Source organism: Nicotiana tomentosiformis, chromosome 5, assembly GCF_000390325.3.
Source record: "Nicotiana tomentosiformis chromosome 5, ASM39032v3, whole genome shotgun sequence".
NCBI classification, from domain to species: Eukaryota; Viridiplantae; Streptophyta; class Magnoliopsida; order Solanales; family Solanaceae; genus Nicotiana; species Nicotiana tomentosiformis.
Window position 1 is genome coordinate 113400489 of NC_090816.1, and position 26194 is coordinate 113426682.

General features: G+C 36.4%; 3 protein-coding genes across 4 annotated transcripts; all 3 read right to left on the bottom strand.

Annotated features, from left to right (window-relative positions):
- Window positions 1-788: 788 nt before the first annotated feature.
- LOC104119844 (uncharacterized) lies at window positions 789-8303 on the bottom strand. Its single transcript, XM_009631439.4, has 5 exons — window positions 7765-8303; window positions 7177-7428; window positions 3170-3238; window positions 1855-2047; window positions 789-1673 (listed from the first exon to the last, which is right to left on the bottom strand). The coding sequence occupies exons 1-5, from the start codon at window positions 8197-8199 to the stop codon at window positions 1249-1251; spliced, it is 1374 nt and encodes a 457-aa protein (XP_009629734.1). The 5' UTR covers window positions 8200-8303; the 3' UTR covers window positions 789-1248.
- A 1202-nt stretch (window positions 8304-9505) lies between these two features.
- Window positions 9506-15863, bottom strand: LOC104119851 (uncharacterized). 2 transcript variants are annotated; one of them, XM_009631450.4, is made up of 5 exons: window positions 15714-15863; window positions 15536-15628; window positions 10303-10373; window positions 10096-10182; window positions 9506-10017 (listed from the first exon to the last, which is right to left on the bottom strand). In XM_009631450.4, exons 2-5 carry the CDS (start codon window positions 15594-15596, stop codon window positions 9745-9747), a joined length of 492 nt encoding a protein of 163 aa, XP_009629745.1. In that variant the 5' UTR covers window positions 15597-15628; window positions 15714-15863; the 3' UTR covers window positions 9506-9744. The 2 variants fall into 2 exon arrangements, with proteins under 2 accessions (XP_009629745.1, XP_018634371.1); XM_018778855.3 differs by having other exon boundaries at window positions 15706-15844.
- An 802-nt stretch (window positions 15864-16665) lies between these two features.
- On the bottom strand, window positions 16666-23581 carry LOC104119859 (cellulose synthase A catalytic subunit 2 [UDP-forming]-like). Its single transcript, XM_009631460.4, has 14 exons — window positions 23024-23581; window positions 22084-22279; window positions 21762-21982; window positions 21547-21649; window positions 21272-21455; window positions 20807-21073; window positions 20314-20659; window positions 20057-20194; window positions 19374-19499; window positions 19048-19260; window positions 18687-18960; window positions 18402-18595; window positions 17903-18253; window positions 16666-17620 (listed from the first exon to the last, which is right to left on the bottom strand). The coding sequence occupies exons 1-14, from the start codon at window positions 23108-23110 to the stop codon at window positions 17036-17038; spliced, it is 3285 nt and encodes a 1094-aa protein (XP_009629755.1). The 5' UTR covers window positions 23111-23581; the 3' UTR covers window positions 16666-17035.
- Window positions 23582-26194: the final 2613 nt, after the last annotated feature.

Below are 26194 nucleotides of genomic sequence, written 5' to 3' on the forward strand. Positions count from 1 at the left end.
GTTAACTTGATCAAAGTTGGATGACTTTTATGTGACAAAAAATAGAAAAGTGATTTTTATGTTATAAACTCAAAATTATTTTGACTTTTATGTGACAAAAAATAGAGAAGTGACTTTTGTGTTACAAACTCAAAGTTAGATAACCATGCATGAAATTTACTCAAATATTTCCATCGGAATAACTACGAAGAGGAAAGAAATTTAATTTTAGTATTGAAATTTAAAAGCAGATGTATCCAAGCATTGGAAAAGTGATCCGAAAAAGGTTTTTCTCAGGCAGAGAACATTTTCTCCACATTAAAATTGTCTAATTTACAAGTTTCTTCAAATGAATACCTTGACTACTAATATATTTATAGCATTAGCTATTCTATGAATATGAAAAGTCAACGTTTTAAAAGCGAAATGTAGATTTGCATTATCTCTGAAATTGATAAAACAAAATAAATAAAAGTAAATTGAAAAGAGAGAGATAAATAGATTCTGGGCAATATAAAAAGTAGCCGTAAAATTATTATCTAATAAACATGACATTCATTTGCTGTTTAACATCATTAACGAAGTGAACTAACGACAGTGGAGGTATCTTTTGGAGTGTGAAATGTGCCCAATCCACACTAGTTGTTTGCATCAAAACAAACAAATTAACTTTAAGTTTAAGAATCACCAATTAAAGTGAGAATAGATCAAGATTCTCATGCTATGAATATACAAAGCTTGCACTGAGATCATCATGCTATGAAATTGCATATCAAGAACATGGATTTCAAATACTCAAACCCTTGGGATAAATTAAGCTACTAGGAGTTATATTTAAGAACTTGAAATGATAGTAAAACTCCTTCGACATGTTACATAAGGTAGAAAAAATACCTTTCCTCAGTCATAAGTCTCCTATACAATAAATATGCACTTTGGGCATCACAGGTAGCCTATGGTGAGCTTGTTGTTGAATGTAACAAATCAAGCGAACCTTCAAGCTTTATCTCCGGTCTTAGCTGATGATAAGCTGATTGGAATGTGGTAGCCAATTGTTGAATCATTAAATTGTATGACAAGTCCCCAGAAGAGGCGGAGCTTCATTAGGCTTCCTCGAGAGGACAATTATGCCTGATGAATAAGTCCAATCAAGAATAAGCTGTGGTTACTTAACTTTAGATGTCGAAACAATTGATAGAGCCTCATCTTTGAGAGCAGAAAATCTCAACAAGGTCCACTACGCGCTACGTCTATGACATCCACCTTTCTTCAGGCTTTTTGAATCACTCTTAGTTTAGCACTCCGACTTCGAGGATTTAATGCCTCCTCCTTTTCAGATGGTGTTATGGGTCTCTTTGTAAGGATAGTTCCATTCTGACCTTGTATCACCTGTTTTATCCATGCTTCTTCTTTAACAGTATCAAGATTAATTTTCCTCAGCTCACGTAAGCGCTTCCCTTCTTCATCTTCAATCCCACCTCCATCAACTTCGCTGCAGTTCATAATATTGAGAAATGCCTGTTTTACTATCCTGTCCTCCAAACTATGGAATGAAATTACGGCAAGCCTTCCACCAGAACTGAGAGACTCAAAACAAGCACGGATGGAATCATCCAGTGTCTTGAGCTCATCATTAACAGCTATTCGCAAAGCCTGAAAAACTCTAGTTGCTGTCTTAATCCAACCTTGCCTTCCTGCTTAAGCAAGGAACCAAAGTATAATCACATTTCCCATTTCCATAGACAAGCATGTGCAGAGATTATTAAGTATGAAAAAGTGCCTATCACACCAAACCTCGTTTGTAATAGTTAAGAAATTCATAAAATTTCAGACAAATTTAAATTATTGAATTGAGGCAAGGCCACCTGGAACCACCTTTAATCCTAGAAGTAGAATTCTGAATAAGGTCTACCAGCTCACTGGTAGAATGTAATCCTCCGTGTAGACGAGTCTTAACAATTCTGTTTTGGAGAGAGTACCAATTGCTTTCTTCTCCATAGTCTCGCAGAACTCGTCCTAATTCATCAGCTGGCCAAGAATTCAATATGTCTTCAGCTTTCAGAGTTGCCTGTCACAGTCCTGTGTCAGTTAATCAAGGAAAAATCCATGAACCATTTTTTCCACATCTATGAACTTTCTATAGAAAGTATAGGACAGAGAAATGTCTATTGAAATAGACATCTTGAAGTCAAACAATTAGCGATATCAACAACGAAGACTTAAATAGGATGTGATCGCGATAACTGATAATTTATGTAAAATTTTATGTGCATCACTGATGACCAGTGACCACTGAAAAAAAAGGGTAAGAAAAAGAACGAAAAGAGACAATTTTTAACCCTTCAACAGGGTATGATGTGATTCACCAGCTTAATGCATATGTAGATCAAAATTCGTTTACACATTCTTGCATGTATGAGAGTACTTGTGCAAACGAGGATGCCACCAGAAATAGCCTTTGCTCACTATCAGAGTTCAATAAGTTCATCCATGTTTAATCTTATGCACAAGAAAAAGGGGAGGCCTTTTACCTTGGTCAAACTTATAGTTTTTCAATCCTTACCGCAAACTTCTACCGCAACAGAATGAATTCACCCTGATCCTTAATTAATTCAATTCCAGAAAACCAGTAATCTCCCATTAATTTCTAAGCTGACAATTTTACCATTGAGTAATGAGTACTTCAAACTTCCCAACATTCAGTACATCTACTACTAAAAAGATATCCAAGAAACTTTTTTTATTGAACTGCCTCTTCAAGTTGTCTAAAGACCTAGAACCCACCTCTATGATTATCCCAACATATTTCCCAAAGAGAAACACACCAAATGATTACTCTACCAATTACAAGCAGATATACTTAACAATTACAAATTACAAGGAAGGACGGCAAATACAACCGTAGATGATGTTTTATGCATGTCTGTTGTAGAAATTTTCACCCATTAAACCAGAGAAATACAATCTCAAATTCAGCAGAGTTTACCAAAGAGCAAACATGAATCTCGAGGAATTTAACTATCCACTAAACCAGATGAATACAACCACCAAAATCAACATAGTTCTCCAAAGAGTAAACATAGAAATTTTTAGAAACATGAACGAATACGCCATGCAGCATAAACAAGCATCAGTGCTACAGAAATCAGAATGAGCGTCAAAATTCACACAAAATCTGGAAATAAATTACCTTTGGATTCATTCTCATGTCAAGAGGTCCATTCTTCAGCACGCTAAAACCTCTTTCAGCATCATTTACCTGAATAATATATGGAATAAATTCAAGACATTGATAATATAATCAGAAATCAGAATCCTGATAGTCTTCAAATATTATTCCAACAGATGGTGATGGATATAAATTATGTAAAAAACAAAATACGATTTTGAAATAAAACATGAATAAATTATATTCTATTCTCGTATTGTTTTAACAAATCTTGCAGGGAGAAGAATACATGAAAAAGAAAAAGGAAGATAAAGCTAGAAGTCAAATGGAGAGAAAGATAGTCACTTTTGCCAATACCCCATATTGGTCAAAACATGTTCATCTGTAAAGTAGAGAAGACGTCAAGTTGCTAATGTGACATGTGGGAAATGAAAGAAAGAAGCTACTTTGGCCAAAGTAATCTCACCGGTACCAAAATAATCTCACTTTGGCCAAAGCAGGAAGTAACAAAGTGCCATCTTTTCCTATAAATAGCAAGCTCACTATGTAAAAAATATATGTCCAATCTTTTGCAAGACACAAGAACTAGTCTTGGTCTCTTCCTTGTCTTTTTCTTGTAGTAAAAATTATTTCGTTAATCTTTTAAATATTTCTAGTCTTTTAAAATCCTTTTTAATTATTCATACTCCATAATGGAGTAATTTCTTTCTGTTGGGATAGTTGATGAAACTTGATATATTTTATAATATTATCTCAGCTTTATCACATTCTTGGCTTGAAACTTTCTATGTACATTTCATACTATGCTGGAATGATAGTTCTTAATTAATCTATTATCATGTATTTAATCTCAAAGTTATTCTTATATTAATTTCATAATTCTCACGGAGCAAAATTAATATATAACAACTAATGAATAAAATAACATAGTGAAAGTAATTTTTAGCAAACTATTATTTTAGGGTCGTAATCTTGCTTGCCTCAGTTTTAATTCTCAAGGAGGAATTGTTGTAGGCAAGATTATTGATTTTTAATCAAAATATTCTCACGAAATTTTTACACCCTTTTAGCACAATTATGTAGGGTAAGGCTACGTACAATAGACCATTGTGGTCCGGCCCTTCCCCGGACCCCGCGCATAGCGGGAGCTTAATGCATCGGGCTGCCCTTTTTCCCCACAGTGTGGTATAATATTGGGTATGTTGTCGTTGTTGTTGTTAGCACAATTCAAGCAAGAGAAATATTTCGTTTTAATCGTCACTAGTTTTGATTCAATTAATTTACATAACCTCACGGAGTGTTATTAATTGGTTATTTCTTAGTGAACAAAATATAATTGTATTAGCAAGAATCAATTATTCTTTAGAGAAATAAATATAAAAGTTGAGATTTTATTATAATAACATTATCAAGTGAATTCAATGATTCACAACTATTCTTAAATATAAATCTTCCTAAAGTTGTTTGTTTTAGTTCAAGCAATTTATAATTTTAAAAATCAGCTTTTCATCAATTTGATTCTCTCAAATATAAGTAAAAAAATTACAAGTCTGTGAGCATAGATTAACCAATCTCTATGGGACGATATCATAAACTATACTAGAATTGACAAAGCACGAGCAGAAATATCCTAAAGCAAGGGGATGCAAGGATCCTATGTAAGCTGGACATAGAAAAGGCCTTTGATCAACTGAACTGGACCTACCTCATTTCCATTCTCAGGCAAATGGGATTTGGGGAAAGATGGTTAAAATGAATCAAGTTCAACATCTCCACTGTGAAGTACTCCATTCTAATCAACAGGAGCCCAGTCGGTTTTTTCTCTCCACATAAGGGATTGAGACAGGGAGATCCACTTTCACCATTCTTATTCATATTAGCAATGGAATGACTCAGTAGGATGTTGGATAAAGCTAAGCAGATGCAATGGTTGAAAGGTTTTGATGTTAGGAGAGGAAGCACAGTCAATATTTCTCATCTGCTCTACGCAGATGACACCTTGATTTTCTGTGGGGCAGACAGAAATCAAGTGCTCTATCTAAATCTAACCCTTCTTATATTTGAAGTTGTTTCGGGTCTTCACATTAACATGCTCAAAAGTGTAAACTACCTTGTTAATGAGGTGCATAATTTAGAAGACTTGGCTGGAATTTTAGGCTGCAATACTGGAAGTTTACCAACTACTTACCTGGGACTTCCACTAGGGGCAAAGTTCAGGTCAGAAGTTATATGGAGTGGGGTCATTGAGAAATTTGAAAAGAAACTTGCTTCTTGGCAGCTGCAGTATTTGTCAATGGGTGGAAGACTAACTCTAATCAGTAGTGTCCTAGACAGCATCCCAACCTACTAGATGTCACTCTTTCCATTGCCTAGTAAGGTCCTAAAGCAGCTTGACAAGATCAAAAGGAACTTTCTATGGGAAGGGACTAAAGATGGTCATAAGTTTCACCTGGTAAAGTGGTCTAAAGTTATCTTGCCAAAGCACCAAGGTGGACTAGGGGTCAGGGACATAAGCTTTGCACAACAAATGCTTACTAATGAAATGGCTATGGAGATATACACAAGAGGAGCAGAGCCTATGGAAGAAAGTTGTCAGTGCCAAGTATGGAACCCAAAGCCACCGGTGCACCAAGCTATCTAGAGCACCACATGGAGTTGGAGTTTGGAAGAGCATCTGCAAACTCTAGGAGGAGTTCTCACAAAACCACCACTTCGCAGTAGGAGATGGACAACAAATAAAATTCTGGAAGGACAAATGGCTAGGCAACACACTCCTAAGAAATGACTACCCTGCTATCTTTCAAATGGTTATTGATCCAAACTCAACAGTTCATCAGTGCAGAGAGGGCAACTCATGGAACATAACTTTTAGAAGAAACTTGCAAGACTGGGAATATGAGGATCTACTCAAACTTCTTTCATCACTCAACAATTTTTCAAGAAACATTCTAGAACCTGACCATTTCAAATAGGGTAGTTCAGATGGAGGAAAGTACTCGGTCAAAGCAGCCTACAAGTTAGCAGGAACTCACAATGTAATAACTAACCAATGGCCTTGGAAGTTAATATGGAAAATCAAGTTGCCACCCAAAGTCATATGTTCCAACTGGACTGCACTTTATGAGGCTTGTCTGACACAAGACAACTTAGCCAAGAGGAATTTTCAGATTGTGAATAGATGCTACATGTGTCAGAGGGAGGCAGAAACTCACAGTCATCTTTTTCTTCAATGCCATGTTGCAACTGATTTATGGAATATGTTTATATCACTCTTTGGGCTTAGATGGGTCATGCCACATAATATCAGGGATGCTTTTGAGTCTTGGAGTTACTGGAAAGTTGATAGCAACATCAGGAAAGTATGGAAGATGATATCAGCAGCTATTTTTTGGAGCATTTGGAATGAAAGAAACAGCATGTGTTTCGATGGAGTATCAACTTCTCCTCACAAACTCAAGGCCAGATGGTTCATGTATTTGTATAACTGGGCTTATCTATCCCCTATTGACTCCCCTGATAGTTTTTTGAATTTTGTTAGCTCCCTAGTACTAGTACAAACATTTGTAAGGAGCTAACAATTGCTACTCTTTTGTAATTTATGCATCTTCTTGATGCCGTTAATGAAAACAATTACTTCATCAAAAAAAAAAAAAACCTTCACGTGCCAGTTTCATTTTTTTCATTGCCTATACACGTGAAAATTTAATTTTTATAATAGGTGGTGGTGAGACTTGAAGCCAGGACCTCTACCTGCCTTGATACCATGTTGAAGTGTGTAATCATGTCATCTAAAAGCTTAAGCAGTTAGAAAGAACGGACTTTTTAATTGTCTCTTCAACAAGTTCAAATTAAATGCAAAAAAACTTTAGTGAATTTTTTCTCATTTACAGCCAATTCATACACAAAGAAGAAGAATGACACGTTGAGGCACAGGAAGCAGAAATCTAGGAAACAGAGCTTGCAAACACAACATTTATCAGGCATAAAAAGGTTTAAGTTTTGCAATGGTATGTAATTCGAGAGCAAACCTGCATAGATGACATACCCAAGTCCATCAAGATCCCATCAACACCACAAGCTAACCGGTCGTCCACAACTTCACTAAGCACGGACTTGACGTCCTTAAAATTTTTCAAAAAGGTATGCACTCTCAAGGCAAAAGCCGTGTCACAAGACTCCTTATGTAGGATACCCTTCAGCTGAGATTGAGCAATTTGATATGCAATGGGATCGACATCAAGCCCAACATATACTTGCATTTCAGAATGAGCCTGAATTATCTGTATATACATGAAATTTAACATAGTAGAATCACTGCCTCAGAAATAAATCAGGCAAGTAACCAAATTATACCTGCTTGTTACATTGTCCAAATTATATTGTTAACACAAATGCAAAGTACATTTACATTGAAACAACAAAGTCATTGCAAAGTTATGTTCCACAACACGAATGTAACGAGGTATAAATAACATGAAATGAATTAAGTTTACTTATTTACCATACGAGCTAAATATCTAGAAATTAAAAAGATTGCAAATTAGAAATTTTCTCCTTTCAAAAAGGACAAAAAAATATAGAACAAAGTACAAGTGTAGAAGCAGGAAAGTACTAACAGCAGAGGAATGTCCGGCGGCACCGAGGGTACAATCAAGGAAGGAGCGGAGAGTGACGGAGGCGAAAACATCCAAAACTTCGCCGAGCAAGACAGGGACATGGGGGGCAGAGTTGTCATTTCCATAGTGCTTCAGGAAGGTTTCCTCATCCAACTCTTTCTCCGACCGAGTCCTCCTCTTCACTTGTGAAAGCTTGTTTTGGTTAATTACGCTACTATTACTGGTCTTTTCCACCTTTTTTACTTTATTTTTCCGAGGTTTACTGTAAACTGAAGCGGAAGCAGATAAGCTGTTGCCGGCGTGGATACGGCGGAGGTGGTGGAATTTGAGCGGCGGCGGTACCGGTGGGGGAATGGTGGAAGAGTGAAAGAAAATGTTTCGGATTAACCTTGCCATTGGTGCTGCTGTAGTGGAATTCCAACTTGTAAACCACATTTGTTTTTATTTAAGAGATAGTCAAATTTACTTTTGTACTATTTAAAATTGAACACTTTGGATCTAATTTTATCCTATTGTTAAGAAAAAAATCTTGTTTTAATCTTTACTCCTAACAAAATTTCAACCAAAAATATAATGAATGACAATTTTAAACCATAGTAAAAAATGTATCGGTAAATTTGGACATTTTCTAAAAGATAAATACTAACATCTTGTTTGGTTACCTGTTGTATTGTACTGTATTGTTATTTAAAATACAATATTTATTTTGATTGTTAGTATATCGTTAAATCCGTCGTTAGTTAACGACAAAAAATATCACTTTATGGAACGACTGATTCGGTGTGGTCGCGTCATTATTTATTTTTTCCCTCTTATCTTGACCTTTTTTTATTATTAAATAATCTTAGTTTATCTTTTACGAACGACTGATTCGGTGTGGTCGCGTCATTATTTATTTTTTCCCTCTTATCTTGCCCTTTTTTTATTATTAAATAATCTTAGTTTATCTTTTACCCTACCTTTTTATATAATAATATTACCCCGTACCTTATTTTTTCTTTATAGTATTGCAAGTTTATTCTTCACATCGTTGGTACATGACATAAAGAGAGAGAAGCACAACCGGAGCTTATAGCAGCTTTTTTTAAAAGACTATAACATACACTGTCCTAATGACAAATTGAACAGCGTATGTGACTATATTCCACTTTTTCTCCAAATGATTGAACAATTGAGAAGTTTGAAAATTACAACAAAAGATATATCCAACTCACTTCCAAATTGTCGTGAATATTTAGAAAATTCATAGCCTTCTAAGGTTTGTTTCTGGAACTCTTTTCATAAGCACTTTTTTGGTTGGAGTCAACCATTTGCGCTGCAGTAATCAGAATCTAATAAGACATATATTGAATCTAATATTGTTAACTGTTGAAACGTACTTGTCAAAAAAGTAATGAACTCAAAAGTTTGAAAAACGGCACACACCTCATCTGTTACTCTAAGACTAAATTACTGCCACAATTTCTCCGTTATTTTGAGTGTCTTCAACTAGTTGTGTCTGCATTAACATAAATTCTACCAATTCGCCAGTTTTAAAATACAGCAGCATCTCTCACTAGAGAGTAGAGCAGAACAGTAACAAATCAAATATTCAACCAAAAGAAAGTGAAAACACTAACTTAGAGCAAAATCACACTTACTCCAAAGACGTAGAAAGTGAAAACACTAACTTACAGCAAAATTACACTTAATCCAAAGACGAAGGCAGTCGATTTAATCCACTAAGTGGACACCAGTGCACTTGAGAATTGACATTGTATTGCTCGATAAAACACATACAAGGGATGTCAGTTAATGTTCACTTTCTCTTCCACCAAAAAAGTGTACATCCATTAAGCATTACTATACTCATCATCAGAACACAGAAAATTCAGGAGACTACAACAAAATTTTAAGATATTAGAGATATAATCTACTACACTGGAATCTAAAGCTTAAAAATATAAAGAAAACAAGGAGGTCTCGCCATTTATCCCATGTTTAATGGCGCTTCTTACCAGGACCCTTTTTCTTCTTGCCCTTGTTCTTTTTACCACCCTTTTTCTTCTTCCCTTTACTAGCAAAAGACTGCTTCGCATCAAATGCTTTAGGTGCTTTTGGTGCAGAAGGTTTTAATAAGTCCTTAACATCAAGCACCCCATTTCTGAAGTGACCTTCAGTTGATTTCAGCACCCTATCCTCAGGTCTGCGCCTTCCCGCTGCTTTTCTTGAACTACTACCACTGTTTCCCCCAAATCGTCCAAGTATCAAATTCTGTGAGACAAATAAGTTAGCAACTTATGTTAAGGGACCTTTGAGTGAGCAACTTGAAAGAAAGCAGAAGTTTTCAACCTCTTCTTGTATTTTCTCCTCCCTTTCCTTCTGTTTCTTCATCATTACTCGTGCAACACTTAGTGGTAACCTCTGTTTCTTCTGAGGCTGCCGCAATTACCAGGAATATTATTAACAGATCCAGAAATATTACAGCATTTACAAAAAAAAAAATTGCAGAGAATATTACTATAGCCAATGTTATTCTTCATAAAGGCTGTGTCTCACCTTCCCACCAAGCGAAACTATTTTCTTGTTCTCCAACTCCTTTTTCTCTTTCCATGTCATATGCGCGGAGCCTGAGAATAATCAAGCAATAAATCTGTTCTCATAAGACATCATCCCAGTTAACATCAACTAAAACGCATATACAGCATGCCATACATGAAAACAGCCAAGCTTTGAAAACTCTTTGACAACCAAGTAAATTACAAAAGTGAAAGACACGAAGCTCGATTCTCATCCCTCTTAGACAACCAAGTAAATTACAAAGTAAAGATTACCATATTTTACGAAAGCTCCTCCCATCAGCAGAATGTTGACACCCCGATAGGACTAGTATAAAAGTCAAACAGCCAAGTCTCCAGTTTAGTCATGCTTTGACAACTCTTTGCTAGAAAAACTACTATATTCAACGATACTAATCAAGCACATCCAGTTCAACTGGAAATCTAGAACTGATGAATCTGTTGCATTTTAATTTTGGTAAAGTACTGCTATGGGCTATAGCTGTCTAAGACAGAGACCTGGATAGTGAAGCTGTCAAAGTCACAAGAAGAACAAATGTGTTGGCACTGGAAAGAATTATGATGGATATAAGTTTTAATGCCTTATGGGATGTGATATAAACCAAGGAAGACTGGAGAAAATGAATGAATACCATATTCAATACTACGGTGCATCGGAACCTTCGCCAACTAAGTTACATGGGCTACCTTCTTTATATAAGATAGTGGATAGTATTCTTCCTCCGATATGTGCACCGTGAAAATACGTACAACTTCAGTTGCTTTGTATTTGAAGGATAAAACTTACAGTTGCAATGTATGAGATGTTTATTATGCATTATTTTGATTGTGTGATCAACCTGACAGTGTTATCAAAGGCACGCTTAAGCCCTAAAGCGAGGCTCAAAACATGTTGAGTGCTTCGCCTCGCTTAGCAGACGCTTTAGTGTTGTCATCAACGCTCTAAGACATACTTTTTCTTGCTAATGAGCGTAATTCTGAAGACAGACCTAAACAATTGATATTTTACTTTATTGTAAAAAAAATTAATTTCTTTATCCATATATTTGTTATTCATGCTTATAATTATTAGTCTTGGATTACATATGCATATTTATTATTTTTTCTCCATTTGCGCCTTTCTTCGCTAAAGCCCATGCTTTATTTGCGCTTTGCGCTTCAAGTCCGATGGACCTTAGAGCTTTTTTGCGCTTTTCGCCTTTGATAACACTGCAGCCTGATAATTAAACCAATGATTTTTTGCTCTACTCAAATTTCTGGTTCAATGAATGGTTTGGGTTTTAAACATTCGAACAGTTGACCGTATCTATGATGAGATAAAGACCATGGGTTGTAACAATAAAAGCAATACACAGCCAGTGAATCAGTGTTATCAATAGTCACAATCTAGAATCACAGCATTTTTTTCTTCAGTAACAATGATTGTTTATATTGCACTGTCCACTTGTATTACCATGTGTTAAGATGTTGAAGCCTACGGAAAAGGAATAACTATAAGCTTCGATGCAAATAATGTCACCAATGAATTAGAGTAGGAAAGCTACTTAATAACAACAACAACAACAACCCAGTAAAATCCCACTAATGGGGTCTGGGGAGGGTAGTGTGTACGCAGACCTTACCCCTACCCCGAAGGAGTAGAGAGGCTGTTTCCGAAAGACCCTCGGCTCAAAAAGAAAAAAAATATATATATAATAATAATAAAATAATAATAAATAAATAAAAAGACAAAATGACAAAAAGGAAACAATATTAGTATCACAACAACAATCATAGGATAAATAGGAACACCCTGAAATCCAGAAAAAAGATGCAAAGCAAAGGGAGACAATATTAGTAAATATTAGTATCACCCTAACAATCATAAGAAAAATAGGAACACCATGAAATCTAGAAGAAAGATGCAAAGCAAAAGCGATAGCTAGACAATAGGACATGCACTGAAAAGCGAAATAGTAAGCCACAACATTGCCAATAGCTATCTTAGACAAAAACCCTACATGGCTAGTCCCACAATGGTATGAAGTAAGGCACGACTCAACTACCTCCTAACCTACAACCCTAATACTCGACCTCCACATCTTCCTATCAAGTGTCATGTCCTCGGAAATCTGGAGCCTCGCCATATCCTGCCTGATCACCTCTCCCCAATACTTTTTAGGTCGCCATCTACCTCTTCTCGTGCCATCCACAACCAGTTGCTCACACCTCCGTACCGGAGCATCTGGGCTTCTCCTCTGAACATGTCCGAACCATCTAAGCCTCGCTTCCCGCATCTTATCATCAATGGGAGCCACATGCACCTTCTCCCGAATATCATCATTCCTAATCTTATCTATCCTAGTGTGCCCGCACATCCACCGCAACATCCTCACTTCTGCCACTTTCATCTTCTGGATATGTGAGTTCTTGACGGGCCAACACTCAGCCCCATACATCATGGCCGGTCTAACCACTGCTTTATAAAACTTACCTTTGAGTATCGGTGGCACTCTCTTGTCACACAGGACTCCAAATGCTAACCTCCACTTCATCCATCCTACCCCAATACGGTGTGTGACATCCTCGTCGATCTCCCCTCCCCCCTGGATAACCGAACCAAGGTACTTGAAGCTGTCACTATTCGGGATGACCTGCGAATCAAGCCTCACATCCACGCCCTCTTCCCCTGACTCAGCGCTGAACTTACACTCCAGGTATTCTGTCTTCTTCCTGCTCAGCTTGAAACCCTTAGACTCAAGAGCCTGTCTCCAAACCTCCAGCCTCTCGTTAACACCGGCTCGCGACTCATCAATCAGAACTATGTCATCGGCGAATAGCATGCACCATGGCACATCCCCTTGAATATGGTGTGTTAACGCGTCCATCACCAGGGCGAATAAGAACGGACTGAGCGCAGAACCTTGGTGTAACCCCATTACAACCGGAAAATGCTCAGAGTCGCCTCCTACTGTCCTAACCCGACTCCTAGCCCCATCATACATGTCCTTAATCGCCATAATGTAGGGAACCGACACACCTTTTGCCTCCAGGCATCTCCAGAGAATTTCTCTAGGAACCTTGTCATACGCTTTCTCTAGGTCAATAAACACCATGTGCAGATCCTTCTTCCTCTCTCTGTATAGTTCCACCAACCTTCTAACAAGGTGTATAGCTTCTGTAGTCGAACGACCCGGCATGAACCCGAACTGGTTGTCGGATACAGACACTGTCATCCTCACCCTCGCTTCAACCACCCTCTCCCACACTTTCATGGTATGACTCAGTAATTTGATACCCCTATAATTGTTACAACTCTGGATATCACCTTTGTTCTTATACAATGGAACCACCGTACTCCACCTCCACTCATCCGGCATCCTCTTCCCCTTAAAAATGATATTAAACAACCTAGTCAACCACTCCAAACCTGCTCTCCCCACACACTTCCAAAATTCTACCGGAATCTCGTCTGGCCCGGTCGCTCTGCCCCTACTCATCTTACGCATAACTCCCACGACCTCCTCAACCTCGATACGCCTGCAGTACCCAAAGTCACGGTGGCTCCCGGAATGCTCCAATTCGCCTAGCACAATATCCCGATCCCCTTCTTCATTCAGAAGTTTATGAAAGTAAGTCTGCCCTCTCCTCTTAATCTGGAAAGCTACTTAATAGTTAGTTAATTTGTTTATTAAAATATAATTTTTGCTGTAAATAGAAACTTATCTCTCATGTAGTTCTTTCTTTTTGGGACAAAGTAAGAATCTCAGCAGTATTAATAATTCCTCGAACATGTCACCCTGCCATGGAGTTCAGATGCATGAAATGTGTCTACTTTAGAGTTGTGTCAACTGTGACAAGATCCTGATTATGCCAACATAACACTACGGTCAAAGAGAACAAAATAGACTTTTTTTTCTAATGATGGTTCTAAGCTATCACATTAGTCATATAATATACACTCCAGATTACTGAGGAAACCCAAGATTAAATCAAGAAAAATGTCACAAAAGCCGGTAAATAACTGAGAACCATTATCTTCCTATGATAAGAAACTGAGAACCACTATCTTGTCACCCATTGGTCACTTATGATAGCAGCAGCCACTGCCTGCTTCTACCTCACCTTAACAAACATGAGTCTACCCATAATGACCTACCCACCGCCCAACTTCAAGCGCACTGATGAATCCTTACCCAGTCACCCACAGCCAAAAACAAATAAACGATAGCTGGTCAGCCTGATTAACTTGCCAACTTTCACTTTTACTTGTTTAGAAATCTCTTTCACTGTTTCGTGTCATGAACCCCCAGCTTCATTGGATCATCAAACAAAGAGTCCGCCGTAGCCTACACTTGGGCAAAAACAATTGACTCACATGAATCAGAGTTGATTAACTCTTGGCATATTTCTCGTAATGATTGATCCAATGTATTGACTGTTAGCTCTTATAGTTTATACCTCCGTAACTGGGCAGCATCACTGTCCTTTCCTTGTATACGTTTGTCATGCATTTGAGTTTCCCACTTCCAAATGAACATGATGTTTTAACAGATGTGATTGCTTTGATCGATTAAAGAAAATGTGGCTCGAGCGCTACCTCTATGTCAAGAAAAAGTGGATGGCACTCTATCCATAAACAAAATAGTTACCATCATCTCGGGTAAAGGAATGTAAAAATTGCTTCATATGGCTAGTAACCAGATTAAGAAAAGACATTTATCACTGAGCGTTGGGTTCAGTCCTAAAGAAATTGGGTCCTGAGACGTTTGTATTAAGCTCCTTCACGTCCCTACTTAAGGATAATGTCCTCATAGAGGGAAAAAAGCTAAATTGTACCAGTCTTGACCTCAGCTCATATTCCTCTTACCCTAAATATCCTCCTCAAAATTTGCAGGCATTCACTAGTTAGAGAATTTAATCACAATTCAGAAGGTCTAGACTCTCGCAAACGCTTTCTACCATTCAATTCCTCCACAACCTCATGCCCGGTGCAGGACGCTATCATACCCGCATAAAACTCAGCCAAGTGCACTTAAAGTTTCAATCTTAAACAAGAGAATATATAAAAACCAATTGAATGTTTCAGTTTAACAAATCACAAAAAAAAAAAAAAAAAATCAGCCAGTTTACAATTTCAAAGGATCAATAGGATGTTAGAAACATGCTCTACAAAAGGTAAAATACAAATAAATTTAGGTTTTGGTCAATTCGAAGTAAGACCTAATACTTACCCAGATATTCGACCTCCTTCAGTATCGATTTAAAATCCATCTTTGTTTCCTTCATGTCCATATTTGGTCAAATCTTATTTCTCCTTTCTTCCCCTTCAAAAATTATAAGTAAAACAAATCAGACAAATAAATAATGCAAAATTAACTTGTAAACGTGAGATGAGAACTACAATTTCACCAGAGAAAATGGAGAGAAGCAATTTCGCCGTTCAATCGCCGAAGAAGAAAAGGTTGAAACTTGAAATCAGTGTACAAGGGTTTTTGGCTTTGGAATAAAAGGAGAAAATGACAAAACTAGTCCTTATGTTTGAGAGTTGATGCACAAAAGCCCTTTAAATATGTACCTGAGACAGTTATAGTCCTTTATGTTTGCAGATTTATTGTTCAAAATTGAAGGCAGAGTTTAATTTTTGAAACAAAGTTGGGTGTGTAAATGATTTGCACCCTTAAGAAAATAACAAAGTAAATATTATTTTGTAATATTTAAAGACAGATATATGATTTACCTTTTGATTAGGATTCTAACCGTCTATAAAAAAGAAATTAAAAGGCAATATAATGGATTATACATGTGGTATTGAAATCGTGTAAATTTATTTTTTGTTTTACCCGTATATTTTCCATATTATTCTAAAGACATGTGGAGCAGTATTTTTTTTTACTGGCTAGCTAAAAGGGAGCATAATTCATCACTTTAGGAACTTGCACATATTTTTATTGTATAACTCAAACACATTTAGTTTTTGATTCAATATACTTGTTAATCTATGCAAGAGTTAATGTGGCTCGCACTTTGGATATTCAATTTTTATGGATAAAACCTTATCTGGTTAGGCTATTTATAAGCATATACTTATAACTTATGATTGGTGGGAGATATTGCAAATCATATGATCCGACACACCCAACAACATATTTGAAGAGTCCATGCAACATAAATTATGAGTATTCACATCTTTAAGTGTAAAATAATGAGCAGAGATGATACACACGCAACTCACAAGCCAGAACTTCAGATTTAGTCCTTCAAGAATGGTTCCCCACAAGAATATGTTTTCACCAAACATTAATCTGTCTTCTGATATACACAGCCTTCAAAACTTGGATAACCAAAGACAAAACATTGGGTCTCAAGTCCAACAAAGCAGAACATACAACCTTCTTAGATAAAGAGTATACAAATTTAATGCCCCTTTTACAGGGGTATAATAACTTTATGATTTAGTGTATATTCACTGACAAATAGAGGGAACACCAAAAGGTAAAAAGAAGTATTCCACAAAAAAGAATAAATGGAACAAATTGTAAACAAATATGAATATGTGTGTCAGCTCCACCTTCATATCTACACTGATGACTTCTCACCTATACTGCTCTCTTTTTATTCTACCACCTTGTATACATTAATATCTCTTCCTGCAAAACCCTCCCACAGTACTACACATCAAATGTCTGGCCGCGAAAGGAAATCCCAACAATCGCTTGCTGGATCATTTTAGACTAATCGTCACAATTCAATCCGCAGACTTCTAGAACAGGGCCATCTCTTGAGACAAACGGATTGACTCGTACCCACAACAAGGTTAATACTGAAGCAAGCAGAATCGACCATACAATAACTATGGTTGGTGTTCGCTCCTGCTTTCCCATCAATCCTTTAAGGAATGGGTAAAGGTGAATAATAACCCACAAGGCAAAGAATAGCCTACCAAATAAGGGTCCCCAAGAATCATAACCGTTATTTATTGCATCTGAGATGCCAACCACGACTCCAACCATGTTCACTATTAGCAAAGTCGTAGGTGGGATTAATAATGATGTCCACTTGAAGATGTAGAGATCCGAAAATGCCCCGTCGTCTCCTGCTTTGGATGTGACAGTGAAACTTGTTTCCACACCAGCCAAAACCTTGAGCAATCCTTGAAAGAGAGCAAAAAAATGCGAGGATGCGCCTCCAATAACCCAAAACTGCTCATTTCTCCACCAATCATCTATACCAACACCACCCCACTGCATCTCAAGGATACCGGTGGCAGCAATAGAGATAAAGAGTGCCATGAATAAGATGCTGGCATAATTACTGATCTGCAGATGTTTAAACATACGATTAGCGAACTACCTCAGTTATTTAGGAAATTGGAAGTCAATATGAAATAAATGATCAGAAAATGGGAGTGGAAGTGCGATCCTCAGTATTCAGAAGTATCATTAGGTGTCTTACTAATGCTATGAAATGCATGTAAACAAGCATTTCTAAATATATGGTTAAGCCGATGAAAGATATATATGCTCTAAATCATTGCTTTTTCAGTAATTCTTTTTTAAAAGATTTATCAGGTCAATAGTGGAACAAGAGAAATGAGTTACCTCAGGAACAATGAATTTTCCAGTGAGAAGGCAGATGGCGGGTAAGAAACAATAGACAATCAAGGGAATGGACGTCAAAGGATATACAACTGAATTTATGTAAGAGAATCTCTCCAGAAATTTCAATCCACCTCCATATCCATACCAGATTGGGCAATGCTTGCTCAGCAAAATTTCAACTGATCCTAGAGCCCACCTAAGAACCTGATGGAGACGGTCCGAAAGATTAATAGGGGCTGAACCCTTGAAAGCAGCCCGCTGAGGCATACAATAAACGGACCTCCATCCGTGGCAATGCATCTTGAATCCAGTCAAGATATCTTCCGTGACGGAGCCATAAATCCACCCAACCTGGTTAAAAGGTTAAAGATATCATGAGTTAGTGAAACCAAATTTACTACATTCTTCCGTAACAAAAAAGTAATGAATGGATATCATGAGTTAGTGAACCAAATTTACTACATTCTTCCGTAACAAAAAAGTAATGAATGGGTCTTACCTCCTTCCCCCATTCTGTTTTATCTTCGTAACCACAGCTAATAACATGAATGGCTTCCTTCAAAAGTGATGAGGTACTGGCCTCCATTGGAAGACCACCATTTTCTAAAAGCGTTGAGGCAACAAAAACAGGAGACTGCCCGAATTTTTTCTCTAGTTTCACTTGGGAAGCCAGGCGTGAATCCACGTTTGCTACTGTAATGCAGCAACATAAGTTGGTCTTTTCACCTCTACTGATCAGTGCATAAATGACAACTATTATTCATTAAGAGCATAACGGTCTAACCTTCAACTCCTTCTTCAATTGTTTCAAGAGCATATATTTGCTTTGATGTCTCCCTGTGCTTTGGCTTCTTCTCTTTCTTTGTTTTCCCTTTCTTGTTGGTTTTCGATCTGAAGCAGCAACAGCAAAAGCACAATTTGGACCAGCAGTTGCAGGTCTTGCTTGGTTTCTTCTTTTTGGCAGGAGCATCATATCCGTAAAGTGCATGCCTTCTGAAAACACACCCCGTACCAACATATATTGGTCCTTGTATACCATCTAAACCTTTCATGTTAATCTGTAAAGATTTTCAAGAAATCAGTTTCTGCCTAGATGGATTAAGAATCCAAATCTTGTCAATGCAACAAGGGGTATATATACATACATCAAAGAATACGACATTTCTGTTTGAGTATCTGTCGTGACGATCAATCCCATCAAACCTTTGTGGAAACTGCACGTAGCAGATTTTTTTTCCTGAGGTGGGATCCATCATGAAACACATGGCTTCCCTCAATGCCTTGCTATTGTTGATGTAGTGATCACAATCAACATTTAACAGGTAAGGAGCATTTGATATGACTGCTGAAACCCTCATCTACATACCAGAAGGAGAGACAGCATTGACAAAATCAGAACACCCTATTTTTCATGAATAAGAATTTTCTTTTTGTTTCCCTATTTTAGGAAACATAAGGTCAGTTGAATTACCAAAGCATTCATGGCGCCTGCTTTTTTATGGTGATCGAACCCAGGTCTCTTTTCACGGGAAACATAAACCAGGCGAGGTAACTCATTTCCTTCAACATCTCGAACACCATCTTCACCAAGGAATACCTATAGAAGAGTTAATCAGAAAAACAGAGTTATAAAAGAAATATAGCACCTAGTATCTTTGGTATTCCCAATTTAGAGCATTCCACTAAATTTTATGTTGATGAGAGGTCACATCCATTTCTTGTTAATCATGCATATTGTTATGACCTTTGAACATCACAAATGAAAGATCTAGATAGTTTTTCAAGTGTAATCCTGGAAGAAGCGGAAATTGCAGCTCAGAAGCTGTCTATGCCCTGGGCTTCATCTAGAACATCCTAGCTGACTAGTGACTATAGAGTTTGATGGTCCGTGGCAGGGACAGGAATTTTTTTTTTAATTAACACACTGAGTGCCGAATCCGTGCTGTAACTTGGTGGAAATTATGGGAAGATAGAGAAAATATAGTGAATGACCGGGGAAAGATAAATAAGAGGTACATAATAAAATTGCAATTAAATTAGAAGGGCAATGTATGTATAACTTGCCAACAGAATTTTTGAAGAAAGACTATGTTTGAAGGTAGCAGAAGTCTCAGTTAGTTGTACAGTGAATCCATGACAATAAATTGCTCTTACCTGGATCATACCAGGATGATCTCTGACATTGTTCCCGGGCCATGGTGTTCCATCCTGCATTGTCCAACCTTCCTCAGGAACCTTTTGAGCAGTTGCCACTAGACCGTTTATGCGGACTTTAAACTCTTCATATTCTCTCTGCAAGCCATAAATATAACATATTCAGATCAAGCCATATAGAAGGAACAAACTTAAATGCCTGAAACAGGTTTTGATGCATGTCAAAAGAAACAGATAGATTAATATGTCCTACAAACCTTCATGGCTCGGCGTTCTCTTACAAATTCAGGATGAACTTTATTTTTCAGATAGTCCATCTTTAGAGAAAAATACCATTCTGGAGCACGGGGTTCAATATTGTATTTCTTGCAGAAAGGAGTCCATTTTCTGGCAAATTCAGATGTCTCGGAAAGGGCTTCAAAAGTAAGCATAGCTGCACCATCATCTGACACATAGCATGTAACTTTATCCACTGGATAATCCACAGCAAGAATGGATAAAACAGTGTTTGCAGTGATTAATGGTGGTTCTTTCAAGGGATCGACTGTGCTGACAAAAATGTCGACAGGAGCTAACTCTGAAGGCTTTCCTTCTTTTTCATACCTGAAACGATAAAACATGTGAATACACAACAGATTCTCTAAAAACCAATGAACCAATTAAGGCTATCCCAAAAGTCCAGGATAAATTAATCTGCAGATCTCCTCAATTTCAAGTAGACCCCAAAACATTATAACAGCTGAACCCTACCTGAGTGAAAGCCTATCAAGGTATGTTTCTCTCACTATCGGGCACCACTTTGGGAACTGATCAAGAATCCATGAAGCAGCAAACCATATCTCACAAATAACCGATGTTAACCACAAGCCATATGCATCATTAACTGGATGAAGAATTCTATAATGGAAGAAGAGGCCAAGAATTGTGAGACGGAGTATGATTAGAATTCTGTACGGGCTTATCTTGCTTGCAGAAATGGGCAACTTTCTAGATAGTGGCTGCCTTCCTTCATCCATCCTGAGAGAAAGAGCATTTAAGAAAATCTTGCTTAAAATTCACTGAAACATTAGTGAGTTAGAATGACAGTATTTATATATCAGGAAGAACAATCGTACTTTTTATTCTGCGTTCATTATTAAAAAACATGCATAGCTTCCCTTCGCACTTTTACCAATTGAACCACCAAGAAAAGGAAAATTAAAATTATTTACATACATAGGCAAATCAGGATCATCCAGATCATCCCCATGAAAGCCTCCACCACCATTTCCTTGATGCTTGACCACCTGGAGTTTCTCATTCTGCTTTTTCCTCCACTCTTCCATTCGGTCCTTCCAAGAAACACTTCCGTAGCCATATAGCGCAATGTCTTTCTGTGGAACCATTGGCCTTGGATGCACTATGACACCAGAAAAGTGTTGCATCACTCTCATGTAATCAGGTACAACAATCGAGAGAATACACAATAAGATTGGGCTAAAATAACTTACAGGACTTTGATGACTCGGTATGAGGAGTTGGATAAACCCCACTTCCGGAGCCAGTAGATGGAGGAACAATGAGAGCATGCTGATCAGATGAAATCTGAGTATCCTGGAATGTGAAAATGGAAAATATTAGACTTATACATCCTCCAGGTTATTCAAGTGATCGCTTTTCTTCTTTTCATTATTCAAATTAAAGGCTTAAAGGGATAAATATTTACCTCTTCGCCATAGGTTAAAAGAGGTATTTCTATTCCAGGAGTAGATGAATCTTGTCTCGACGACGTGGCATTTTCATATGAACCGGCATGACCACTTCCCCCATAAACAGAGGGAACTCGACCTGAACCTTGGCGACCTAAACTCCCAACACCGTAATCAAACTCGTGTTCTATGTCATCAATGTCGTCTTCTTCTTCATCGCCCTCAACACGCGGACTACCTGAAATCAAACCCATATATATATTGAATAAATGTAATGTTTCCGATGTACTCAGCTGGGGCTTCTTCTGACGTTCGCATAAAACAGCAAAATGTGCATACCTTTAATTCGCTTGTATCTAGTTTTGCACTGAGGGCAAGCTTGATTTCCCTCTCTTCTTTCGTACTCATAGCACGGTCTACAAATAGGGAAAGCACATTCGTTGCAAGCAACAAAGGGCTCTCCATCTACTGTAATTTCAATTTCATCCCCACAAATCTGGCAAACTTGTCCACTTAATTCGCGCACTGACTTTATCTGGACAACAGAAACATCATCCACAACAAAAAATTTACTGCAGTCAGCATCCAATCACCAGTGCAAAGAGAAAAACTTAGGTTGACTTTTATTCACAGAGTAACAAAGATCATTTGATACAGCAGGAAAATAGACTAAAGCTAAGAACAAGAAGCCTCAAACAAAATTAGAAAAAGCCGGGCTGCATTTCAAAATAATCCACAAGTAGAACTTAAAATCACAAGAACGGGTAAAAACATAAGAACATTGAAGAAAAATAAAGAATGAACCGTTGTAATTTCATAGGTTAACAAATTTGCCTAAACCAATTAGTAAACAAAAGCTGACAAAATATAAGACAAAAAAAGCTAAAGCCTTAAATAATATATAATAAAAGAAATAGTCCAAAACCACTCAAATTAAACGTTCAACGAATATCAAGGAAAACTAACAATCACAAAAGTACAGCTGAAATTAACTCCTCCAATCAACGAAAGAAATGAAAACAAAGGGAAAAAGAAGTAGAAAAGCAAAATACATTCTCAGCACAAATCTCCTCCAAGTCAAATGAACCAAAAAATCCAGATGTAGAAACTAAAGAAAGAGCAGAAAATTTACTTACAAAAAAAAAACAGATTTTTTTTTGCCAAAAACCCTAATTAGATGAAATATTAATCCCCACCACAAATAGAACCGACAAAGGGCAAATGAGTATCTGAAAAACTCACAATATAAAAAAAATGAAGGATTTTTAGAGAGACTTACCCTTCCTATTTCATCAGCATTGATCAGCACGAACTCATTCCTATTGTGTGAACCAGCAATAAGCCTCCCTCCAGTATTCATCGCCATTTTTCACAGTCCGAAATCCCAGAAAATAATAAATCTTGAAATTTATCAGAAACCCCACTTCAAAGATTCAACCTTTCATTGCCCAAAATCAATAAAGGAGCCACCTTTTACACTAAAAACTAAATCTTGGAAAACTCAGAGTATAGTAACCCCCATCAGAAAAGACCCCCAACATTGATAAATGCACAATATATTAAAAAAGGGCAAACGGAGAAAACCCCAGAAATAAACTACAACAATACAATATTGTTACACAATAAAAAGTACCCAAAAATATAATGGTGTTTGACAAGAAAAAGAAAAATACAAAATAAAAGTAGTTTCTTTCTTTACAACAAGCTAAGACTTGACTGTAATCTGGCTGGAAGTGGTACTATAAAGAAAGAAAGAAAGAAAGAAAGAAAGAAAGAAGTGGAAACAGTGTATTACAATGACACGAGTTAAGAGAATAGTATTGAAATGTGGACACATAAAAAAGAAGAGCCAAAACCAAAACCAACGTTAACCCAGCGAAGGTGGGTGATGTAGAATAGAGTCTTTTCAACCCCCACCCCCCTTAGTTATTGATATAGGTTAAGATCACAAAACACCAACTTGCATATCATGTGTGATTCTTTCTTGTATGTAACAATATAAGCAAAGAACTGAGGTGGGGCCCAGAAATTAGTAATGGTGGCCTCCTCCTCAGTGTTATGTCCCCACAAAGAGTTGGTAGCAATTAAATCTCTATAACCCACAAAAAGGGGGAAAAAAGGAAAAATCAAGAAACCAGCTAAGAGGAAAAGAAAAGTTTGGTACTCTATCTATCCTTTCCTTTCCATGTTTCTCACTACACTTGTTTTGGGTGTTTGTATTGTATTATACTAACAACAAATATTAAAGAAGATTAATCTATGGAGTTGTATTGGCTGGTTTCTTGGGAATTCTTTAAAAAAGAGTGTCACAATTTTAGTGTGTTGGGAATATATGTTATATAGTTTGTGTGTTACAGAGGGACAATAGAAGGACAATAATTGAGAAAATCTTCAAACAGAAAATATAATGGGAATAAACGCGTAAAAGGGCAAACAGGGAACTAAACCGCGTGAGCAGATCCTACTGACTAGGTTTTATTTCTCACTATGTGGGTGAGAGGAAGAAGTAAAGAGAGAGAGAATTGTTTTTTTGTTAATATGGAATGTTACAAATGCAGTGAATGTATGTAATGTGTAAGTATTATTTTTTTTTATTTTTTTTTGTACTATAGTATTTGACCATTGACTAGTGTGAGTATAACGAGATAAGAAGTGACTATTCAGGTGGCTTTTTTACTGTTTGTTACTGGTTTGGTTTTATTATTAGGGTTTAGTTAAATTCGTTTAATTTTATGTCGAGGTGTAACAAGTTGTATAATTAAATAATTTTTGTAATTATATGTTTTTGGATTCTTCTTAAATATTTTATTTATTAACTATGATGTCCCGCAATTTTGTCCATGTAGGTTAAATATTAAAATTTTATTTTTTAGAAAATTTACAAAATTATACACTGAGTACACAAAAAAAAAATCTATAGTTTTCACTTCATTAATGAATACTTAGGCGTCATTTGGTTGATAGGATTAATTATACTGGAATTAGTTATTCTGATATTATTTTTTATTGATTGTTAGGTATGTTTTATTAATACTAAGATTGTCAATTTTACTGTCTTATACAGGGATAACCTATTTTGAGATTTCACCCTCTAGCAAGTATAAGTTATCGTGATACTTTTTTTATTCGAGGTATAATTTATCCCTAAATTAATAACTAAACAAGAAATAAGGTGGTACTAAATTTTTATACCACGATAATTTTACTTATCTGTCATACCAAACGACCCCTAAGGGAGTATCTAGTTCTTACAGTTTTAGAGAATTTTTAAAAATCAAATGGTATTGCTCCTTATGCTTTTGGAGCAAGTTACAAATGGGAAATTGAAATTTGACGTATTATCTAGTGGAATGAATTTACAACAAAATATTACCAAAAGAAAAAGAAGAAAGAATTACAACAAAATGCTAAAACAAAATTTTAATTAGGAAAGCTGCTACATAAATACCAATGGCATGATGATTAATGTCAAAGTTTAACATGGTAATTTCAAAATACTACCAAAATATTAGACCCATATTACTAAAGCACAATCAAGATAAAATTTTGAAAAAGTAATCTGATTATTAGCAACAATATAACTATAGAAATGTTTAGTTCTAAGATAAGATATTAATTATGAAATACTTAATGTATAATGGATAAGTATAAATATTTTATATTGAAATATCTACTTTGAGAAAAACATTCTATATTATGGTTAATTAATACACTCATATTATAATTTTTGCTTTAACTTCGCACTACATCCTATTTTGCTATTTGTCTTTCTTACCTTACTGAATTTGCTTGGTTCTTCAAATCCCAAAGGTAGCAAGAGTTTTTCAAAGACAATAGTACGGAAAGAGGGGATATAATTTTATAATTCATAAAAAGATTACAGTAATCAGATTACTTCTACAATGCATTAAATCACTAGTTATACGACTTATGGATACTGAATTTTACAAAATCGTATTCTCCTAATTGAATTTCAAAATATTCTTGTGCCTGGTTTTCTTTTGAAAATATCAAAATTCCTTCTTGGTATTTTTTTCCTCTTTGTTTTTTCCTTTTTTAATTCTTTTTTTAAATCCTCGTTATTCATTTTCTTTCGTCAAGAGAAAAGTCCAAGGACCGTGTTCACGGGTCCAATAGTCTTGTCTTGTATTTCTCTTTTTTCTTTTCTTTACTTTATAGAGTATATTGGATTTATCTAACAGATATTAAAACGTAAAATGCTATACTAGTTCAGTTATTGATTTTTCGGTTCTTCCTTTTGACCCAAAATCAAAAACAAAAAAACAAGCCCATTAATTAAAAGTAATAAATTAAATGACATTAGAAGAAATAAAGCTAATGAGAAATTGGTGGAAAAAATATTTGCCTTGTTCATCTCAGGAATAGAAGAACAGAAATACATAATACTACCAACTACATGTGTACAATTCAACTCAGGGTAGTTAAAAGA